Below are 24,134 nucleotides of genomic sequence, written 5' to 3'. Positions count from 1 at the left end.
CGGCTGCTTCATCTAAACCAGTTACATGGAACCCAGCCATCACAGATCGGTACCACACCCATCAGTTGGGAAAGAGGCAGGTAGATGGAAGAGTATAGAGGCAGAGGATTGGATTAGCAAGCTGTGTGAGTGGAAGCCAAAGGCAGAGCTCCACTACATTTGCAGATGTATGATGTACTACGAATCACGATATTAAAGGGAGATACCACTGCTATCAGCCAGGTCCATCAAAAACACGATCACAAAAAGAGCAGGCAGGGCCAGAGGCAAGCGCACACACACATGCACGTGCCACATCACACAGAAAACACAAACACAGTGAAGACAAGAAGTGGCTGCAGCAGAACATCAACAACTGAACACAAAAAACAGAACAAGATCCACTAAAGCAACAAACATGATAAAAGCCTACTTACTTGCAGATCCTTCACGGATTCCCCTTACATTAGGCTGCTGCATGATACCATTGGCTTGTGCAAGCCATTGCACTCGCTCTTGCTGGTGTTGCAACTGTTGCAGCTGCTGTGCAGCTTGTATTTTGGAAAGTAAAGTTGCCTCTGGCTGAGAAGCCGGAAGCAATATAGGTCCTTGACTTTGAGTTTGATGTGACTGAGAGAGATGTAATTGTGATTGCGACATCAGACATGCAAGAGCAGACGCTTGCTCCTGTTGAACTTGTGGAAGTTCTGCCATTGGCAACTGATATTGCACCTGTTGATGCTGCTGCAGTTTTGCTTTAACTAGAAGTCGCTGCTGTAACATTTGTGAAGATTGGACATTACCATGGCCTGCTAAACTTTGTGTAAATTGAAAGGGTTGCAAAACTGAAACAGGTTGCTGTTGTCGAGGTAACACTGGCTGCTGAAATCCTGCATGTTCATAAGGTAGCTAAATAGGCTGATAAAGTTACAAAAGCACACTAAACGTGCCTTGTCGCACGCAACCAAAAGAGACTTTTTGCTGGCAACAAGAATCAAGTATCAACTCAAATCACAGGATAACTCAATACTTAAAACTGAAATTGTTGTGCCATTCGTTGATCCTACCTTGTGATTGAGGCTGTTGCTGAAGAGCTGACTGCTACTGTCGCAGGGCCTGGGGCTGCTGCTGTTGTTGCATAGAGTGGTTCTGCTTCAACAGTGTCTGCTGCTGTTGCTGTTGTTGCAACCCTTGCTGCAAAAGTAAGTGGTGGTAGTGTTCTGCTTGTTGTTGCTCCTGCTGCTGCTGTTGCGGTTGATGTTGCTGTTGTTGAAGCACAGACTGGGACTGGGACTCCCGAAGCTGTTGGCGAAAAAATGACTGCTGCTGTTGAACATTGATCCCTTGCTGGGGACTTACAGCAGAGATTACATGTTGGGAAGCTTGCTGCTGCTGTTGCTGTTGCTGCCTAGCAAATTGAAGCTGCGCAATCCTTTCCTGGCTTGCCTGCAATGAATTCTGTACATGCAAAGTCTGGGAGGGAGCCTGCCCATCACTTCCACCGTTAGCTAGAGGACCCCCGTTTAATGCCAGAAAATTGTTAGGTGGCTGCCCGAGAACATTCAAAACTGGTGCCTGCTGACTTAAATTGGAAAAGCTTGATGCTTGCCCACCAGCACAGGCTTGCATTCCATTATTCAACACTCCAGCCGGAGCAGGTTGAACAACTTGCTGCCGGGACTGCACCTGTGAGATACCTAAGTTCAACCAATGCCCAACATAGTACTTGTCAGAACAAAGTACTACACCCAACAGCAAAAGCTCTGATCAAAGACAGGTGCCAAAGAAGTATATTACCAGACTCTGAAGGTCTCACAGAGCTTTGATTTGTGCCAGCTGTGCTGGTTGGCAAAGCACCACCATTCGGAGCATTCTGCGTCCTTGTTTCCAAATTCAGCATCTTTAAAGAGATTTTTCTGAAGTAATCAAGCTGTGAAGGCATACCACAGCTCACAAGCTCAATATAAGCATGGTTAGGATGTTAAATGCATCCATGCCACTGTTTCAAAGTCAAGACACGAAGAAGTGGTGGAATGTTCACTATACAGAATGCAAACATCCTAACAGCCTTACGACGGCATGCAACACACTGCGTATCAGATGGTTACCTGGTCAGAGGCAGCATAAAAGATCTCCTCCTCAAAACGATTAGCAATCTTCCAAAGCTCGCTCATGCCATCTTGCCCAGCCAGAGGAGTATGCCTTTGCAGAGTGTCGATTCTGCATGCATACAATTCCCAAGATTAACAACAAAATTGGAAGCTGCATAGACAAACGAATTTTCTATTGCTCCAGTAACTTTTGATTCCATTCCAGCTGTTTGAAACACCTTGGCTCAAGGTCAAATACAAAAGATAACATAAAAGCCGACTACGATTGTCGTGAAGTTGTAGCATCAATATTGCGCTTGGAAGTGGTGTGTGCGCAAGTGCTACATTTCGGTGGGCATCGTGCAAGCGTGTGTCTACGATTTTCAGAAAATCATCTTAGAGAGGAATCATAACTGATGCCCTTTGATTTTGAAGGGAAAGCAAACTCGAAAGGCAAGGATAGTGGGTTGCGGCCATCACGTGATGGGCATCACCACCACGCATGGAGTGAAGGAGTGGACGCGCCTTAGGACTAAATAACACATAATATTAATGAGGGGGGGTAAGGGGATCGAGGGCAGAGAAGTGCGTGCACGAAAATCGGAGAGGTTGCAGTCGTAGATGGACACTTAAAAACTAAACCCAGCCACAGACTAAACCCGGGCAGCGCCTATATTTTAAATATAAAACCCCAAAAACTCGGGCCATGGGTACAACATGTGCGCGTGGGTGGGATGGTTACCCCATGCATCACAATTTGGGCGACGAGGCCCTGGGTTCAAATCGAGTCGCCGCCCGAGTTCTTTTTCGCGTTGACTTGCCGCGCGTCCAGGTTTAATCTGCCTCGGGCTCCCCGCATTCACTTCCGCACCGTCGATCCCCTTACCCCCCCCTCTTTAATGTTATGTGTCACTTAGTGTCGTGGGTGGACGCGCGAGCAACCTGAGGAAAGCGGCGACCTGAGGGCGGTTTGGCCGAAGATTGGGACTGGTTTATTTTTCTATATTAAAATAGGGACTTTTCTATCGTCGATGACAATCTGGTTTGATGGTTAGCTCGTGCGTTATGTACTCCTGCTCTGGCTGCCAGGGTTCGATACGTGTTTCCCCACATAACTTATAGTAGTTGATAGTAGTTGGTTAGAGGTGATCGATGTGAGAATCCTAGAAGATTCTCCATAATAAATTATGAAAGATTAATCATTGCCTAAGATGCAGCTATTCTCACATTCCCTACTGGCTCCACTTTTATTTTATTCATTACTTCCTAAGATGCTCTTTGAGATTCTTTCTCTCTCCTCTCAAGTGAACGCGTCACTAGACTCATTACCTTTACAAAAGAGTTATTCAGATTCGAACCCCCACCAACCCAGCAAACACCCTATCAATCCTCTTGTAACCACTTCAGCGCATAGGAGACGTTGCTCCATGGGGGCCGACGTGTAATTAAAAAAAACAAATCTTACGTTCGCATCTGCATGCCGGCTCCCCTTCTCTCTCCTCTGAGTGCTGCCATACGCTCCCGTTCTCTCTCCTCTGCACGTTACCTTGACGGCACTACTCTTACTTCTCTGCGCATCTGACAACTGCCAACCCCTACGAACTGAGGTTCTGGCGGCGCGACTCAGGTTCTGGCGGGAGGAGAATCGCCCTCGATTCTCCTCTTAATTTCGTTTAAATAAATTGAATCACCTACTCGGGAAAGATGCAGTAATTTAAGGTTGTAACCTTGGTGCATGTTGTGTATTTATCACATTTCCTGAAAATCTGTGTAACTTGAGGCTACGCAAAGACTCAGCTCTCGAGGCCATATTGTCACCAAAGTTCGAGGGTATGTAACTTGAGGCTAAGCAAAGACTCAGCTCTTGAGGCCATATTGTCACCAAAATTGATATTTAAGGGCACCTTGACAGCAGCCCTAACACGCACGCAAGTAGTTTAAAAGAGGAGAGCCCTTGTTTGAGGAGATTGACCAAACAGCAAGCCTCTGATCAATATAATAATGGCAATACCACCATAATTATACAAATTTGTTGATTAGTTACTTATATGCGTATGTATCTACACACACACATATATATAATTGTACACACAAAAAGAGAGATGATATCTGTCAGATCGCTAACTCATTATGCTTTAAACACTCCTTACGGAGGGGATCTTATTTGGCACACACAACCCTCTACATATATTTACATATATACACACATGTAAATAAAGACTGGTTGCTTTTATGTGATGCAAAGGGTCAAAGCCCCATTTTATTGGCAAAAAAATAAATATAAATATATTATTTATGTGTGTGTGTGTGTGTGCACGTGGGCATATGTTATAAGCAAAGATTATTTTGTTGTTTCCTTGACTTAGAATGAAACATTTCCAGTGACTAGCTATGGCGCCCTTGAGTATAGGTCCATATTCGAGAAATGGGAAAAACCCCTTAAAGTTATACAATGAGATCATGGGAAAAAAACCCAAATCAAACCACAAGATACATCTAGGGATAAAAATATTATAATCAGGTGTTGAAGTATAGTCGAGAGAGTAGCTATCTAGATTGTGATCAAGTCTACACAAATCTGGCCGAAACTTTGTCCACCTCAGGCGATGTAGCAAAAACCACAAATTCCGGTGTTGGAATCTGACTGATATAAAGAATCAGCTGTAAAAATCTTTGTGGCTATGGTAGTTGTTGCTACGGCTATTGTTGCGGTTGATGTTGCTGTTGTTGAGGCGCAGATGTTAAGTATGGAGCCTGATTCACCCTTGTAATTTTTTGTGGTAAAAGCGTACATTTGTAAGGCCCCCATTATAAGGAGAACCCATCGTGCGTGAAGGAAAATCCCTCACCGGAAACCAAAAATTTCACGGACAAGAATCAGGGGCAGCTTTAAAGGCCTCGGGGGCGGAGGCCCTCGAGACTTTTTTTTTCGCCGGAATATTTTTTTTCGCTGGAATATTATGGCCGGACGGCGGCCGGAAAGTGGTCGGAAAACAACCGGTCGGTTGGCCGGTGGCCGGTAGTCAATGACCGGTGGTCGGAAGTCAATAGCCGGTGGCCGGTGGCCGAATTCAAAAGCGGACTTGTCTTCTCAAGGGCGGCCACACATGGGCGGATTGGAGGGTCCGATTTGGACTTATTCGCACAAGGGCGGCTACACATGGCTGTCTCTCATAAGAGAGGGCAGCCCTTTTGGCCTATAAAAGGAGGCCATTTCTACACACATTTCATAGTGTGAAGTTGATGCAACAAGGTGAGTGTGAGGTGGTGAGAGTGAAGCAAGGCGGGAGCTCCATTAAGGGTATAATCCCTTTGTAAATTACTTCTTGTTTTGAAGTACTAAAGCCATTGAGTGGCTGCTTTCCTATGGACGTAGCCCACATTGGGTGAACCACGTATATCGTGTGTACTCTCTCTCTCTCTCTCTCTCTCTCTCTCTCTCTCTCTCTCTCTCTCTCTCTCTCTCTCTGCTCTATAATCTCGTGTATGTAAATCTGTCTCTCTCCATTAAGTAATCTACTCAATTATCTATTTAGCTACGTCTTATTTCCTAACAGCAGACTGGGACAGTTGAACCTGTTGGCCTGAAAAAGACTGCTGCTGTTGAACATTGATCCCTTGCTGGGAACCTACAACAGCAGAGACTACATGTTGCGAAGCTTGTTGTTGGGGCTGCAGTTGTTGTTGTTGTTGTTGTAGTTGCGGTTGTGGTTGTTGTTGTTGTTGTTGTTGTTGTTGTTGTTGTTGTTGTTGTTGTTGTTGTTGCTGATGCTGCTGCTACCGCCGCCGCCGCCTAGCGAGTTAGGTCTTCGAGCGAGCTCAACGGAGCGAGCTTTTTTTTTTTTTTGGAGTGCCGCCCATGTGCTTCCTCCTCTTCCCTTCCTCCTCCTCCTCCAAAATCTTTCCTCTCCTCCACCTCCTCTCTCCATCTACTCCTCTAACCACCTTCCCTTCCTCCAACTCCTCCTCTAGAAACCACCATCCCTTCCCTAAAGTCCTCCTATCTCCTACTCCCTTCTTCCTCTCTCTTTTCTTAGTCGCTCTATAACCCCTCTCCTTATCTCTCTCTCTCTCTCTCTCTCTCTCTCTCTCTCTCTCTCTCTCTCTCTCTGTTGTCTTCCCTCTGTGCGTGTGTGTCTCTCTCGCCCACCACCCCTCTCTCTCGTTGTCTCCCCCTCCCCCCCCCCCCCCCCCCCCCCCCCCTCTCTCTCTCTCTCTCTCTTTCCCTCTCTCTCTCTCTCTCTCTCTCTCTCTCTCTCTCTCCCCCTTGCCTTTCCTCCCTTCCTGGAGTGAGCTTCACCCCTCTCTCCCCCATGCCCTCTCTCTCTCTCTCTCTCTCTCTCTCTCTCACACACACACACACACTAGGACGAGAGGGAAGGGTGGCAAGGGTAGAATCTCTCTCTCTCTCTCTCTCTCTCTCTCTCTCTCTCTCTCTCTCTCACACACACACACACACACACACACACACTAGGACGAGAGGGAAGGGTGGCAAGGTAGAGAGAGAGAGAGAGGGTGCAGAGAGCTATTTGAAAAAAGCAAAGCACTAGCAGTATCTCTAGTGCCTCCCTTTTTTTGTAAAAGAGGGAGAGAGGGGGAGAGAAAGAGAGAGTGATAGCGGGAGGGGAAAAGAGAGGGGGGGGCATTGGGAGGGAGAGAGAGATAAAGAGAAGAGGGGTGGCAGGTGGAGAGAGAGTAGGAGACTCGGAGGGAGAAAGAAAGGGGGGGGGGGGGGGGGGGGGGGGGGGGGGGGGGGGGGGAGGGGTTATACAGGGTGAGCCCATCTTTCTTTTTAAAAAAAAACAATACACTTCACCTCTCTCCCTCAGAATTTTGTCGCCCCCTTCTCTCTCTCTCTCTCTCCTCTCTCTCTCTCTCTCTCTCTCTCTCTCTCTCTTATCGATCTCTCTCCCAAGTTTCTAAAGGTGCGTCCATCTAACAAAAAGCGAGGCACGAATGCCCAGGAAACGATTTGAACTGTGCGCGTCAGCGTGAGAGCACGGTGGCTCTGCCAAGTGGCCAAAGCTCGTTTGTTGAAAGTGATGGGACACTTTGTTAAGTAAAGCCAAGTGTGACATGAAAGGGACGGCCATGCTTGTGAAAGAAGGTGGGACGCCCGTCCCAGTGTGATAAGGGCCTGAGTACCACACACTTCTAGAGTGCTCAGCTTTTGGTCACATGTAAACTTACTTCCTTCACATTTTCAGCCATGACCTAGACCTACACACTTTCCTCTCCCAGCCACAGTGTGGGCTCTCCATTGCGACTCTCATCACCACAATTTTGGACCATCAAGAATCACTGATCAGCGACACAAATACTACATCACATGTAACTTTGGTCCCATATGTCATACGATAAACAAATCTATCTATCTACCTCTCCCTCCCCTGCTGGCCCCTCCCTTCCCTCTCTCTCTCTCTCTCTCTCTCTCTCTCTCTCTCTCTCTCTCTTCCCTCTTTCTCTCTCATTTTCCTTTGTTACCCATGCATTGTATTATATCCACCAAGGCTGTATCAGTTTGGTCTCATATGTCATTTGTACCTTATGAAAATTCTTAATATAGCATTTCGTTTCATTTCTCTCTAGGGTTGGAGGGTGTTGGACGGGAGAGACTCACACACCCATGAAGTGCATGCAAACACTACCTAGATCAACATAATGTCAATCGAGGACACAGATGACACGATAGGCACACGGAGGAAATCTCTTAAGCTTGTCAGGCTGAGACCATCCTACACATACAACACTCAGGAAGGCCAACTAAACCATAATCAAGGACCTCACTGCCCTCAACTACACCACCTAGCCACATACACACATACGAAAGGTAACTCACCTAATCATGCCAGATTCGTACGAAACTTAAGGAACACCATCCCCTCACTAGGATACACCTGTCCCTAAGCTTCTAAACTCAAAACCCTCACTCTAAACCTGTCTGCGAAAAACGCGTAGGATGACAGAGCAGAATTATGAAAGTGCCCGAAACTGAAATTTATGAATACCTATGTGTAGCTTATGTCGCCACGATTCTATAGACTACTAGCACGCAGAAAACAGACATCGTTTGATACACTTACGGCCACAAATAGCTCGTAGATGCGTCGGCGTGTGCCCTTCGTCTCGCGTGGAATGCTTGGCATTGTCACATAGCTCTCCTCGAGCCTACATCAATGGTGCAGTCGGATCTCCAATGCGTTGAGCGAGTCGGGCACTCTCTTTCTCTCTCACACACAGTAGACGGCAGCGCTAAAGTTTGATTATGATTAAAGTCTTTTTACAAAATGACCTAGGTACCTTATATACTAAGGCTACCTTAGGTTTAACCAAAATTGGGGTTGAAGGGATCAAATGGCTTTGTATTTACAATCTGGAAGTGCCATTGCACCCCGGCTTCTGAAACTAGAATAACTACTCATTACAAATGACGTTTATAGCCATAATCCGCAGCATTTCATAACTCGCAAAAGATAAGACTTTGGTACGAAACTTGAGTTATGTTGTGTTGTTGACCCAGCGGTCAACATTCCCCCCTTCCGCGTTCATGTCGTCCCCGACATGACCTGATTGTCGATGGCGATGTGGTCTTTGCTGTCGTTTTGTTGTTGGAAAGAAAGTATAGACTATAGCCTTTGCAATAGTTTGTCTTGTTTGTCCAATCCGATGTACATAGTCTTCACATGATTCAAGAAAATTATAATTGATGACGAACTTTATGTCTTTCACATCCATGCTCCGAGCTGCAGCATCTGTTTCTGTCATTATAGGTCTACTGCCAGATCTAAATTCAAAAAGAACCCAATGTCGTTGAACTTGACTCTTATCATCATGGATAGAGAAAGCTCCATCCATCACTTGCTCCAGCAAATCTGTCAATTCAGAGTATTTGTGATTCTCAGAAACAACTTCTACAATCTGTAGAATTGAGTGATTGGCTTTCTGATCTTGTGAGCCAATGACAACTTTGTAAGGATTTTGTAGAAATTGTATAGCTAAACCCTTAACTTCTTTAGGCCAAGTTGCACTCCAATGCAAAGTCTGTCTGTCAGGACGAATCCAGGACTTAATTTTTCTAATTTGAGGTTCAAAACCCTGTCGAACATTCGATGCGCATTATCAAGGACAAGCTTTTGAGATCCTCTGATTACTTTTATGTCTGGTCTTCTTCATTGGGGACTTCTTTGTTCCTGTGCAATCATGTTGTTAGTGTTGTCTGCAGCTTTGTCATTGCAGGCCATTCTTCGACTCGCCATTGAGGAGAAGTATGCTATGATCTGAAATTGGTGCTCCAATTCATTTGTCAATTGATTTGAGTAGCATTTCCTTATTGTTGATGTAGAAGAAATATGTACAAGAGGATGGTGATCGGTGTCTTTAGATTAGGGTCTAAAACCTGGATGACCAAAGGGAAAAAACCCGGTGGGAAAAAAAATGCCTTTGGTATACGCTCTTATTGGAGTCGAGTAGTTGAACGTGAAGTACATGTTCATGAAAGGTGAGTGCTTGGGTGAAACACGGAAAGAGTGTCTGATACAAGTGCCAATTATGGGACACTCTATATATATATGAGAAATTTGTTAACAAAAGCATGCAATGTGAAAGAAGGAGATGATGGGTGTTTTGAGGAATAAATGTAGCACATGTGACATCAAAAGATGTTTCAATAGCTTCCACCTTTCCAAGAAGGGTTTTCGATGTAGAAGTTTCTCCACTCGTATCTCACTGTGCTCAGTACGTGAGTGTCTTTTGGACCTTCTCCTTCACTTCACCAGACTTAAGTACTTAGACTTCGACTCTTTTGCTCACCTATACCAGCATGAGCGACACAACGTAAATATGCTCAACTCTTCCAGCTTGAGCAGTACCTAGAATAGCTAAGACGCTTAGACCACAGAGAATGTTACTTGAAGCTTTGGGACTAACACCTCACTCATGTTGTGGCATAGCTGCTCGACTCTGACTTGTATGACTTTTTGGTTGCATGTTGACACTGCTTGTGACAAGTTCTTCGGCTGTTGTAGTGGCTACTGAGACATACTTCGTGAAGTTTCATCATTTTCATGTACCTTCTTCTCTTTGTAGTGCTCAGCCTCTCGTCAGTCTTTTCTTCATGTGGATTATGGAAATTTTTTTCCTTAATAATAAACAAAGAAAATCCTAAAACAACTCAACAAAAAAAAAATCATTCAAATAGAAATATAAATGCTATGTACACTATACACATGTCCCTAGGGGCTCATATATGGATTTTGTCCCCATACTCCTCTGTAACACTACTATGAGGGTATATACTCTAAATTTCGTCAAAAAATTATCACAATAAAACGCAAAAATTCAATGCATCTCACAAAACATTGCCCTCTAATAGTCATAATGTTATTTCCGCATTCAGAATGCCCCCCCCCCCCTTCCTATTTGGAGTCATCCTTTACGACAGGGTATCGCAAAGGGTATGTGTTGTGCTTGGGAAATTAAAAGTTTTGCCTATGCAGGCCTTGTAATGTAGCCCTATTATGCATACACAGTCAATGCATGGAAAAGATTTATGTTGTGCAAGATGTGGGTATAAGCAATTTTCTTATTGGCATTTGTTGGCGAGGCTTCCTATTCTAAGCAATGTAATGGTCTCTGAAGCTCCTATATCGTTGCTTGATTGAAGCGACTTGCTCTCTTCTAACTGTACTGAAAGAATTGTAAGAATTCAAGCGGCGATGCATTGACAGCAGTTTTGTTGTTCTTCTTTGGGACCCATTTCTTTGCGATCATTGGCTATTTTGTTGCTGACTCTCGTTTGGGAACCCATACTTGCCCGTGCTTCGTTTGTGTTTGAAGAGACTTCTTTGGGATCCACCTTTTTGTTGTGTGAGTCGACAATGGTATTTGCTTCAGCCCTTGTACGCTTGGTTGGTGACGGGATTCAGGCTTTGAAATTTGATATTGTGGTCGTTTTGGAATCCAAATGAATTCCTAATTTTTTTGTGCTTGAATCAACTTCTTTGGAGCCCAAACCTGAGTTGTGAAAGCTTGCGACTTTGTGATATTCTTACCCGTTCGTGCACGCTTTCCTTGTTTTTGTTTTGGTGTTGGATCTTGTGATTTGTCATTAGAGATCTTTGTCTTCTTGATCCATATCTGTTTTTGGCCGATCTGGCTTTTTGGTATCCAGATTTGTCGAGCTTTTTGGCTTTGACTTGTTGTCCTGTTCTTTTGACCTGTCATGGTTGTTGTTGAAGGGATTGGTGATAGTGATGGTCTGAGTTGATGATAGGGGATGTCGTAAGATTCATCACTATCTCTACTATCCTCAGCAAGGTTGACTTCTTGTACTTTCCCTTGATTTTTTGACTGGTAGTGGAAAGTTACTGTCTGTGTGCTCGTGGGTGGTAGTTTCTTGGAGGATTTTTCTAGCCCATTGATTAGAGCATTGTTAGCTCGTTGCTCTGGTCGTCTTCCTCCCAGATGAGTCTTTGCCTCCTTATTAGGAGCCATGTATGAGGATGCTTGTGGTGGTTGTGTCTTCACGGAGGACTTTGGAATCCACTTTTGATGCACTTTATTCGTGTAGCGATGACATTGATTCCCGGGTCGTTGATCTTCTTGAAGCTTGAAGTGTTCTACAGAGTCATAGAACTCGTCGTCTTCTTCTTCTTTTGATTCTCCACATTTCTTTGTTTGCTCCTTATTTCGAGAGCTTGTTGATGTCTGGATCTCTTCGTTTTCCTGGATTACACTCACTGCAAAATAAGGAACGACATCATAGCCATTTTCATCACAAAACTTTGTTGTGGGAGCATCCTCCACGGCGCACACGTCCAGAGTAGCCAAGATGTGTTCCCATCCAAAAGGCTCTAACTCTTCTTCAGGAAATGGTTATGGGATATAGTCCATATCCTTTCATAACCCGCTCTAGGATACATTCCTCACGTTTCAAGCTACCACATTGTGAAGCTCCACACATCCACAGTTCGTTAGGCTTACCCAACCAAGCTGGAAGTTCTGATTCTGCTACTGCGGCGGAATCAAACTCCTCTACCGGTGTTCTCGTCACATCCCTATAGCTATGGTCCCTCAAGTTTATCTTTGTTATGGTTTCCATATGTCTCAGGTATATATGGTCATAGCCCCAATCTTAGACCATTTTCAATTGTCGCATGAATGGTCTTCCCAGAATGATGTCATAGTTGTTCTTCTTGCCAAAGTCAACAACAGCAAAAGTGTGTTCATATTCAATGCCACAATAAGTAAAAAGTACTTTTTCTAGCAGTCCTATCGGTTTTTCCTTGTGTCCGTCTGCAAGCTGCAGGGTCATTCGTGTGGATATCAAGGCAGGTTTTCCCCATTTTGTCCAAACCTCTTTGGTTGCAATGGCCACACCAGCTCCACTGTCAAGGATTGCCATGGTTTTTACACCATTGAACTCCACAGGAAGGGTGGTGTTTCCATCTTCTCCCTCATAATACTCGCCTACCTTGTTTAATGGCACCGGCCTAGTATTTAGTTGAGGCATTTCAAGCTCTTTGATGCCTTCCTCCATTCGAGTCATTGGGGTTTTTACACCAAATTTCTCTAGACATTTACCCACATTAGCCTGCATGTTTGGTCTTATTCTGAGCAACTCGGCTAACATTATTGTACAGGTGACTGGGGTAGATAGAATATCTACTAGCCCCTTTGAATCGATTGCCTTGTTGGGAGACAGTCTCTTTGATGGGACTGCAACCACATCTGACTTGGTCTCGTACTCTCCCATGTAGGACGGTAGTGTTCTTAGAGAATGGGGTTGACTATCCATAGATTGTACAGATCCTTTGCCGCCCCAATACGATCGCACGTCTAGATTCATTTGAGATTTAGTCTCAAATTTCTCTATTGGTGGTAGAAACACTCCTTGTTCATCACCAGTTTTGTCTACTCGTCTTCTTAGGTCATCGGCTTCATTGGCCTCTCTGACTTGTTTCCACAATTCGTCAAAACCATCTATCTCATTACAATCCTCAAGTATAGCTTGGTGAAATCCCTCGGAAGAGTTATCCGTGGTATTCAGTACTATCCTTGGTTCTAATGCTGGGTCTTTGAGTTTTGGTATGTGCTCATGACTAGAATCTAGCTCTTTTAGTTTCTGGTTTGGTGGAATTACTTGTGTAGGCATGACACGGATCACATCCTCAGGTTTTGCAACTGGTGGTTCTAGTAAAGCTTGGGCTATTTGAATCATTTTCTGGAACATTTCAAACCTTTTCTTTCTAGTTCCGCATAGGGATATGTCATCCACCTATGTTCTTGGGTTTGGTTGTTTTTGAGCCTCACATCATAGGCTTTCAAGAGGGCATCTAATGTCTCATTAACCTTCTCTGCCAACACAGATCCTCCTGAACTAGAACTTCTCGGTTTCTCATCCGTGGATGGTTCTTCTCGAGGTTTAACCATCTGTGTAAGAGAAGGTGCCTCCTTTCCCTCATGTTGTTTTATCTTCTCCTCAGCTTCGGTAAGCTTCTCAGCTAGGGATTTTTGCTCTCGTTCCCTGCGTGCTTTTATCCTAGTCTTTCTAGCTTTCCAACTATTTCGTTTGCTCTTGGTTTTCTGACTAGTTGCGTCTATCTTTGGTCCATCATCTGTCTTTGGACTCGTGTTACTTTCCGTGTTCTTTGTCACTGGATTCTCATCAGATTTCTTGTGGGCTTGTGCTCTCGTAACCACTTGAACTGGTACGACATTTTCATTTTCTGAGCTACTAGGTAGCTGAACAAGCCCTAATACATTTGTCGTGATTTTCCTGATCTGGTTTGGTTTTTTCGGGCAATCAGGGATCAAGTGAGTGATGCCACACTCAAGACAATAGGCATTTACTTCAGTGATCTCCGTATGAGGAAATTGTTTGACCAAGTGGTTGTCACCACTTTTGTGACAATCTGTCTGTGGTTGAGGAGATTCTTTTAGCATTTCCTCTTGGCTATAAGCAAGCTTTGACCTAGATAAGCCGTTATTTGCAATGAATTGCAATGTCTTTTCGTCCATTTCATACCTTCTTTCTTTCGACTCAAACCCAGGAGGTGGAGGTTCTACTGGCCTCACCACTCCATGTGTTTCTCTCACATTTTGTTTCTCCGAAGGGTAGTACTCTCTTTGGTTGCTATACCACATTGTAGCTGGTACTGGCGTTGGTTTATTTGATGCTTCCATCATTGGCATGTATCTCATGTCTACCAGCATTCCAGCACCTGGCAGCGAAGGTTGTTGTTCAAGCTGTGGCCTTAAAACTCCTACTGGTCTTGGCACATTCCCCGTAATGTATCTAGGTGGAGTAGGTGCTTCTGGAACAGGTTGTACATACCTCTCCCTAGCATTTTCCATGCTATAATAGCACTCTTTCCCCGTATGGTTCGTCCATTTTCTGTCAATTTCACACCACTTAGGCTCTCTCGAATCATACCTTACAAGAGGAATCAACCTCTTGACCAAGTCGTCAATAAGCTTTTCTTGATCAATAGGTGCCGTTGGCTTGGCAATGGGCTCACTTATCTGTGAAACACTGTGCTGAGAGGATGTGTCATCTCCTTCACTCTTTAAGTCCTTTTCTTTGTATTCCTCACAGTTATCCACTAGATAAAGAGCTTCTTTGATCAACTCGTTTAGCGTCATCCTCCTTATCATATGCAGATCCTTCTGAAGGCCCGCATGTCTCATTCTTTGGATAAAGATCAGCATCAGTCGTGCTTGCATAGGTAATTCCGCTCTCGGACAGAGCTTAACATATCTCTTGAGTCGTAATGATGCTTTGCGTACTGATTTATCCTCTTTCTGTTTGAATCTATGGATTTGCGAGACCGTGTTGTGAGCAATGCCTTTTGGCGAGAATTCTTCAATAAACTCCTCAAACAGCTCATCTAGGGTCTCAAAATCCCATTTTTCCACCGAGTCGAACCATGTAGCTGCATCATCTTCTAGAGTCAATCCAAATCCCACAAACTGTGTCGCAAAATCTGTAACTTCCTCTGCTCTTATCACTCTTCTAAAAGCTGCTACGTGATCTCTCGGATCTTTATCGCCGGAGTATTTTCTGTTTACCCATTTCTAGACTTGGGATGGTCTAACTTGTCGATTGTCTACAAGTCTAACCAGAGACTCTCCCAATCCTTCTCTCGTTATCGCTCTTGAAGGGAATCCTGGTGGCTCTCTTCTTGGAACTCCTATAGGAATTCTCGTGTTTGGTGGAGGCATTTGTGGTCCTTCATTGACCAAATATCTACCTCTTTCTAGTACAGTCTCTGGATTTGTGCTTTCTATAACTCTGTATTCGCGTCCATACTTGTCGACAACTATAGATCTCCATTGATAGTCGACTCCGTATGCGTAGACATATAAGAGCTTGTAATCCGTTATCTCTTCTAGGTATGGATCTGAGCACCTATAAAGATTGACCTCATTGTAGTCAATGTATCTATATAGTCCTTCGCTCTCATGACCAATCATCCAAACTCTCTCAACAAGATGGGTCTTTATCAATTGCAAGTTTGGAAGATCCATTGTGGGAGGATATTCCTCTATCGTCGGGATCTCCAAGCTTGTGTAAGCTGCGTTTGAATCTAGGGTAGACATGATTTATGGGCTTAAGAGATTTTTCTTGGTTCAAGTAGACTTAGTCCACTGTGTTCAAGTTCTTTGGTTAGGGAAAAGTCGAAACTATGTCCAAAACCGCAACCGTTTCGTTACAATTCTCACAAATTGTCGCTTTTAGACACCCCTAACTTCCGGATGAATTTTGAGGCCTCAAACGATGTTTTTTTCAAAGTTGAACTAAATGGTTGTCACTGGCATACATTTAGTTCAAGTTTTGCTATAAGATCTGTAGAGCCGCTCTCAGGCTACGTTTTGATATTAAAACTTTTCCGATCCGATACCGTTTGTGAAAGTTATGGCCAAAACAGTGAAATGCAATTTAGATTGGTCAAAATGAGTCCAAATTCAAATTTGAAAAAAGATTTGGGATCTCTGTGACACTGTGAACACTTTTGTATGGTCAAAAGTACAGTTGGACCCTAACACTGGCCTAGAGACATCCTACGCGTAGTATGTCTATATGCTCAGAATTTAACTAAATTTGGTCCAGAGACTCCCCTTAAGTCCAACATCACAGTGGTCTTTTTGCTCAGAATGACTTGAAATTTTCACCCCAGCTTCTCCTTGATGTGCTAATCACAGTGGTGTGCTCATAAGTTGGTTTGGAGTCCTAAAACAAGCTTGAGACATCCTATGCGTAGGATGTCTTTTTGCTCTGTTTCAGATCAAACTTGCATTGTAGCTTCCCCTTGATGTGCTAAACTCACAGCTATTTTTACTTTTTGATTCTGACACCTATAGGCTGATCAAATGATCAAGAATCTGTTTCAAAAGCCTGATGTATGTTCTAATGAATTCCTAAGTCAAATCAACTCCAAATTCGACCAAAATTGACTAGGAGGCTTTCCTAAGGCTATACAACAGCATGGTATGGTCACAGTAGGATTTTGGTTTCAGAATTATGCCTTAGACATCCTACGCATAGGATGTCTAACTGCTCAGAATTACCCCAAATTTGAATCACAGACTCTCCTTAAGGTGCTGATTACTGTGGTATGCTCAAAATTAAGTTTGGAGTGCAAAATCACACATATAACATCCTACGCGTAGGATGTCTTTTTGGCCTGTTTGACCCCAGACTTGTCCCACAGCTTCCCCTTGATGTCAGAAACCCAGTGTTATGCTTAGATTTTGGTTTGGATTTCAAAAGTCCCAATTTTTAGCTGTTCTTGCCTTTTTTAGTCAAAAGTGTTAAAGTCCGCTTTGAACCCAATTTTCTCACCCAAATGAGCTGAAAACTCTCACATGCATTCAATACAACATTTAGAACATGCCTTTGGAGTAATCCTATGGCTTGGTCTCAAAAATTATGCCTTGGACACAGTTTGGGTAGGATGTCTGGCAATTCTCGTCTTTTGGCTTTGATCTGTCAAAATTTGGTCAAATTTCCACTTTCCAGGTGAAAATAGGGTAAAACCTACCTTCTAAACACATTGGTAACCTCAAATTTTCAAAAAAATTCCCAGATCACCCTGTAGACATCCTACGAGTAGGATGTCTACTGCTGATTTTTTGAGACTGAAGTGTCCCTGATGCTTCCTTATGCTCTCAGAAAGTGCAAGTATGCTTTACAATTGCAAAAACATGCAAAAATCACTCAATTTAAGCTTTTTCTGAAATTTTGCGTTTTCTGACTCCACCTTTTGGCTTTTGGTCAACAAAACTAGGGAAAAACACTCAAGTCAATATGTTACTAGGGTAAAACCTACCCTCTGAACACACTGGTGCAGTCAAAATTTTCAAATTTGGTCTCCAGAACCCCCTTGAGACATCCTACGCGTAGGATGTCTATGTTTACAGAATTGCAGGTTTTCTTCACAGAACCCTTGCAAATGCTCTTTTATATGCACAGCATCAGTCAGTCATGCAAAAATATCCACAAAAGCTTGTTTAATGCATTTTTACCCTCAAAAGCACACTTTTCCGTGATTTCAAATGCAATCAAGCACTTTAGCAAATAATTCAGTGTTGAATAGCTCTAGATCAGAATCGGATCACTTACCTAAAGCTACTCCTACAAATCATATGGGGTTTTGCATACATGAGTAGAAAAACGCTTCACTGCCACAAACGGACTAGTAAACGCTTTTATCACCTCACAAATCACTCGACCACCAACAACTACTCTAATCCACCAATCCTAACTAAACCTATCTAGTCGCAGACCCTCGGCAAGACACACGCTTCCTTGCTATCCACTTGATCGCGGAATATCCTCTTCCGGATCCACTTAAGAAAAACGCTTTCTTTAGCCGAAACTAAATCAAGCAACCATCACACAAGTGTTAGTAGGAAACCTACTTAGGTCCTTGTGTCCCCAGCAGCGGCGCCAATGTTGGACGGGAGAGACTCACACACCCATGAAGTGCATGCAAACACTACCTAGATCAACATAATGTCAATCGAGGACACAGATGACACGATAGGCACACGGAGGAAATCTCTTAAGCTTGTCAGGCCGAGACCATCCTACACATACAACACTCAGGAAGGCCAACTAAACCACAATTAAGAACCTCACTGCCCTCAACTACACCACCTAGCCACATACACACATACGAAAGGTAACTCACCTAATCATGCCAGATTCGTACGAAACTTAAGGAACACCATCCCCTCACTAGGATACACCTGTCCCTAAGCTTCTATACTCAAAACCCTCACTCTAAACCCGTCTGCGAAAGACGCGTAGGATGACAGAGCAGAATTGTGAAAGTGCCCGAAACTGAAATTTATGAATACCTATGCGTAGCTTATGTCGCCACGATTCTATAGACTACTAGTACGCAGAAAACAGACATCGTTTGATACACTTACGGCCACAAATAGCTCGTAGATGCGTCGACGTGTGCGCTTCGTGTCGCGTGGAATGCTTGGCGTTGTCGCGTAGCTCTCCTCCAGCCTACAGCAATGGTGCAGTCAGATCTCCAATGCGTTGAGCGAGCCGGGCGTAGCGAGAGGATGAAGCTCACACTCACTCTCTTTCTCTCTCACACACAGTAGACGGCAGCGCTAAAGTTTGATTATGATTAAAGTCTTTTTACAAAATGACCTAGGTACCTTATATACTAAGGCTACCTTAGGTTTAACCAAAATTGGGGTTGAAGGGGTCAACTGGCTTTGTATTTACAATCTGGAAGTGCCATTGCACCCCGGCTTCTGAAACTAGAATAACTACTCATTACAAATGACGTTTATAGCCATAATCCGCAGCATTTCATAACTCGCAAAAGATAAGACTTTGGTACGAAACTTGAGTTATGTTGTGTTGTTGACCCAGCGGTCAATAGAGGGACTCGAGGGGTGGTGTGGTGGGAGTAAAGAGAGAGAAAAGGAATAGGGGGTGGGGAGAGGGTGGCAAGTGGAGGGGGGCAGAGAGAGAGAGAGAGGGATAGGGAGAGCAAGATAGGAGGACATATATATATAGATAGAGAGAGAGAGAGAGAGAGAGAGAGAGAGAGAGAGAGAGAGAGAGAGAGAGAGAGAGGGGGGGGGGGGGGGGGGGGGGGAATGGGTTGCAGGGATCATGAGAGGGAGAGAAGGGGAGAGATGAGAGGGTCTGATTTTAAAAAAAAAAAACAAAGGCACTAGCAAAATCGCTAATGTTTTAGGTTTTTTTAGAGAGAAAGAGAGAAAGAGAGGAGAATTTTAACGTTATAGAAAAGTATATATATATATATATATATATAGAGAGAGAGAGAGAGAGAGAGAGAGAGAGAGAGAGAGAGAGAGAGAGAGAGAGAGAGAGAGAGAGAGACATGGGGGAGAGAGGGGTGGAGCTCGCTCCAGGAAGGGAGGTAAGGCAAGGGGGAGAGAGGGGAAGCGCGGGGGGGGGGGGGGGGGGGGGGGGGGGGGGGGGGGGGGGGGGAGAGAGGAGAGAGGAGAGAGGGGGAGGGGAGGGGGGGGGGGGGGGGGTGGTGGTAGGAGTAGGGGCGGCACATGGTGGTAGTAAGTTAGCACCACTAACCACCAGTGGTGGGCTAGGGTTGTGGGTGGTGATAGTTGCTAAGGGGCGGCAATGGGAGGTAGTGGTGGTGGGATGAAAAAAAAAAAAAAAGCTCGCTCCAAAGCTTGCTTCACTGAGCTTGCTCCTTAACCGTCTCCCCACCTAGCATGTTGAAGCTGCGCAATCCTTTGCTGGCTTACTTGCAATGTACTCTGTACATTGCAAATTTTGGGGGGGAGCCTGCCCACCACTTCCATCATTAGTTAGAGGACCCCCATTTAATGCCGGTAAACTGCTAGGTGGCTGCCCAAGAACATTCAAAACTGGTGCATGCTGACTTAAATTGGAAAAGCTTGATGCTTGCCCACCAGCACAAGCTTGCATTCCATTGTTCAACACTCCAACCTGAGCAGGTTGAACAACTTGCTGTCGGGATTGCACCTGTGAGATACCTAAATTCAATCCATGCCCGACATAGTACTTGTCAGAACAAAGTACTACACCCAACAGAAAAAGCTCCGAACAAAGACATGTGCCAAAGAAGTATATCACTAGACTCTGAAGGTCTCACAGAGCTTTGATTTGCACCAGCTAATCAAAAGTAACTGGAGCAATAGAAAATTTGGTTGTTAATCTTGGGAATTGTATGTCTGCAGAATGGACACTTTGCAAAAGCATACTCCTCTGGCTAGCACGTGATTGTGCTCTTATTAGCTTACTTCTTGCCCCCCCCCCCCCCCAACCCACACCCCCAAGGCAACTCTTTTCTTTTAAGTTGAAAAATATCTTTGAAGTAGAAACTTGCTGGCTCAAGGTAAAATACAAGAAATAAAATAAAAGCGACTACAATAGGCATGTACATGTAGCATTAATATTGCACTTGGAAGAGGGGTGTGTGCGTGTGCAAGTGTTACATTTAGATGGGCATCCCATAAGATTAACACATAGCTAAAGCTTCTCTTTCCAATTATGACCCTCCTCCTTCAAAACTTGTTGAGCTTAGGGACTCCCTCAGGTAGGAAGAGCTCCTTGAATCTAGCAGTGCCCTTGCTTTCACTAGGGAATTCTGGGATGGTAGGATAGATAAGCCTAACAAGAGTATGTTTGACTTGCTTAAGAAGAAAAAATCTAAAGATTTCATTCCTTCGCTTAAAGATGAGAATGGTATCCTGGCTAAATATCATAAAGAAAATTTGCATATAGCTCATGAGTTCTTTACCAAGATTTTCTCTGGTAAACCTAAGAGGGATGGTGACATTCAACAAGTAGGGCTCATATTGCCCAAGTCAGAAGGAAGACTGTAGCTCCTGACTTAGCTCACTTCCTGGACCATCCCATCTTTGAGGGGGAAATCAAAGAAAGTATTGGTAACCTCAAGGCTGACAAATCCCTTGGAATAGATGGTATTCCCAATGATTTTTTTTCTATATACAAGGACTTTATTGCCCCCTATATTCTACTAGTGTGGCAAGAAGCTGTTAGGAAAGGAGCTCTACCTGCCTGGATCAACATTGGCGTTGTTAAACTCATTCACAAAAGAGGTTCCAAGGAGGAGCTTAGTAATTGGAGACCCATAACCTGTCTGACTTCAATTTATAAAATCTTTGCTTTGACTTTAGCTAGAAGACTTAGTCCACTAATGGACAATTTCATTTTGAAAGAGCAGAAGGGCTTCATAAAAGGGAGGTTCATTTTGAAAGAGTAGAAGGGCTTCATAAAAGGAAGGTTCATTTCAGATGCCATTATTACTCTTTGGGAGGGTATGGAGCATGCTTTGGAAACTGGTCATGAGTTTTTTTCTTCAAAGTTGACTTTGACAAGGCCTATGATAGAATGGAGTGGGAACTTATTTTGCAGTCTATGTATGATATGGGATTGGGCAAAAGATTTATCAGATTTGTACATGTGCTTTTTGGAAATGCTTTTGCCAGAGTTGCCTTAATGGGTGAATTAACACATGCAATAGGCCTCATGAGATCCATCAGATAGGGATGCCCATTGGCCCCGCTATTGTTTGCAATAACATCTGATGCTTTGGGCTGGCTTGTTAAACATCAGATGCAGGAAGGCAAAATACAGGGCATCAAGATTGCATGTTCTAGTGAACAGCTATGTCTATAGATGTTTGCGGATGATACAAATGCCTTATGTAATGCAGACCAGTCTTCTGCTTACACCTTTATGGAATGTTTGAAACTTTTTTGTCTTGCAAGTGGTTCACAGATTAATCATCATAAAACAGGTTTCAAAGCATCCAATGGTCTGACCCTTGCTACTGTTGAAGCTGCTGGATGCACAGAAATTCCTGATGGCCAGATCTTTAGACTGCTAGGAATACCTATGGGATTTAAAGTGTCAATGTCACATAGATAGGAATGGGTCCTATCTAAATTTAGGAGAAAGGTGTTTATGTGGCAATCCATGCAACCCTCCTTAGCATCTAGGACTTTTGTTCTGAATCATTACTTACTGCCTTCCCTAATCTTTTTTTATCTTGCTGGAAACCTACAAGTGTGCAGTTGAAGCAAGTTGTCAGGCTGGCAAGAAGATTTTTTTGGGGAGGGAATGAATTTATTCAAAAAGTACCCAAAGTGGCCTGGCACATCTGTTGTATGCATAAGACTAAAGGAGGATTGGGAGTGCTCAACCTAGAATACATGGCTAACAAAATGGCAGGTAAATGGATAGTTAGGGTAGCTTCCAGTAATGATTTTTGGGCTTGCCTCATCAAAAGAGACCTCACAAGATTCCACCTCAAGGATTACAGAGCTTGGTCCAACTTGAACATCTGGGATATGATCAACTCTTCCTGGAACATCAAGCCTGTGGGCAGTCAACTTACTGTCAACCTGTGGAAAGCATGGTTCACAATGAAAAGGAAGCTAAATTTACCTAAACGCATTGTCCTCTCTAATCATTTTCTTTTGCAGGACTCTGTATGGATTGGCTGGGCTTCTAAAACAACAAAAGTACGTTTATCCATAAGAGCCCACAAGTGCTTTAAAGCTGGGATAAGGACATGGCAGGACCTGCAAATCAATGGTAATTGGATGACCTAGCAACAGATCACATCAACTTTTTAGTTGACTTCTAGTTGTACTTCTGAGGTCTTATACAGGATGAAGGCTGCCTCAGAATTGTAGGACAATATAGGTATCCAACACAGGAAAGAATGGACCCTGCAAGATTTAGCATGGAAAGGATACACTTGCTTCAATAAACTGGAAGAATTTGACAGAGGTCTCAAGGCAAAGCTCAATGAAAGATGGGGGTGCAGCTGGAATTCGAAACAATGGGAGTACAGGTTCAAATGCATTTGGAGCTTCGCTATACTTGTGAAGCATAGTTTCCTGGCTTGGCTGATCATTCATAAGGGGATTTGGACAGCCCATAGAGCTATGAAAGCTAAGGTTGGAGATGGAAGGTACAAGAGATGCAACTCTCAAGAAGACATCAAGCACTTGTTTATAGATTGCCCCTACAGTAAGGAAAAGTTTGAAGCACTACATTTCTGTTGTAAGGACTCTCACCCTCAGCCCTTCACTATTAAAGAGGTCTTGCTAGGAGAGTGCGTCAAATTGGATATTCCATTGTGGAACCTGTGGAGGTTTGCATACCTTTGGGCTTGTTGAACACAGAGAAATGAAGCCATCTTCAACAGCATTGTTTCGAATAATCTGATTCCCTTCAAGCTGGAACTCAAAAAGCTCTCTGCTCATTGTCTAAACCAGATGAAGGAAGTTTCCACACTGTCAGCCAGTAAACTACAGAAGTTAATCAGATGGCAAAAGTGGAAAGCCACACTACTCAGATTTTATTCAAAGCAAAGGCACATTATGGCCTCTGCTTGCTTTTCTTTGTAACCTTTTTTTTGTTGTGTGGGGATGCCTCTCTCCCATCCTGAGAGGTGCAGTTGTATTTCTTTTTCCTTTAATTCAAATTTCCAATTTAGTAAAAAAAAAAAAGATTAACACAGCTTATTATAAGCCCGAGTTGTTTCCCAGTTCTCATCCCAATTGGGTAAGCTATTAGGGGGAAATGCAGTAATTTAAGGTTGTAACCTTGTTGCACGTTGTGCATTTATCTCATTTCCTGATAACCTATGTAATTTGAGGCTATGCGAAGACTCAGATCTTGAGGCCATATTGTCACCAAAGTTTGAGGCTACTTAACTCATATATTAAGGGCACCTTGAGAGCAGCCCTAACACACCTGTAGGTATTTTAAAAAGAGAAGGAAAGCCCTTGTTTGAGGAGATTGATCGACCAAGCAACAAGACTCTGATGAATTCACTAATGGCAGTACCACCGGAATTATAATTTTTTTTTGATTAGTTACTTAAATGTGCATGTATCTACATACATACATACATATATAATTGTAGAGAGAGAGAGAGAGAGAGAGAGAGAGAGAGAGAGAGAGAGAGAGAGAGAGAGAGAGAGAGAGAGAGAGAAAGAGAAATGAAATGTTACATTAATGTCGTCAAAAGGCCAAAATGA

The 24,134-nt window shown here is 43.7% G+C and overlaps 1 protein-coding gene across 1 annotated transcript; it reads right to left on the bottom strand.

Moving 5' to 3' along the window:
* Positions 1-1,058: 1,058 nt before the first annotated feature.
* Positions 1,059-23,354, bottom strand: LOC147457051 (uncharacterized). The gene is made up of 8 exons (XM_086513266.1): positions 23,253-23,354; positions 22,842-23,138; positions 22,359-22,484; positions 19,836-20,076; positions 2,256-2,295; positions 2,088-2,199; positions 1,777-1,909; positions 1,059-1,676 (listed from the first exon to the last, which is right to left on the bottom strand). Exons 1-8 carry the CDS (start codon positions 23,352-23,354, stop codon positions 1,081-1,083), a joined length of 1,647 nt encoding a protein of 548 aa, XP_086369392.1. The 3' UTR covers positions 1,059-1,080.
* Positions 23,355-24,134: the final 780 nt, after the last annotated feature.

The sequence above is a fragment of the Adiantum capillus-veneris genome, chromosome 5 (assembly GCF_014529385.1).
Source record: "Adiantum capillus-veneris isolate H3 chromosome 5, ASM1452938v2, whole genome shotgun sequence".
NCBI classification, from domain to species: Eukaryota; Viridiplantae; Streptophyta; class Polypodiopsida; order Polypodiales; family Pteridaceae; genus Adiantum; species Adiantum capillus-veneris.
This window is presented reverse-complemented; position numbering and strand designations above follow the sequence as displayed.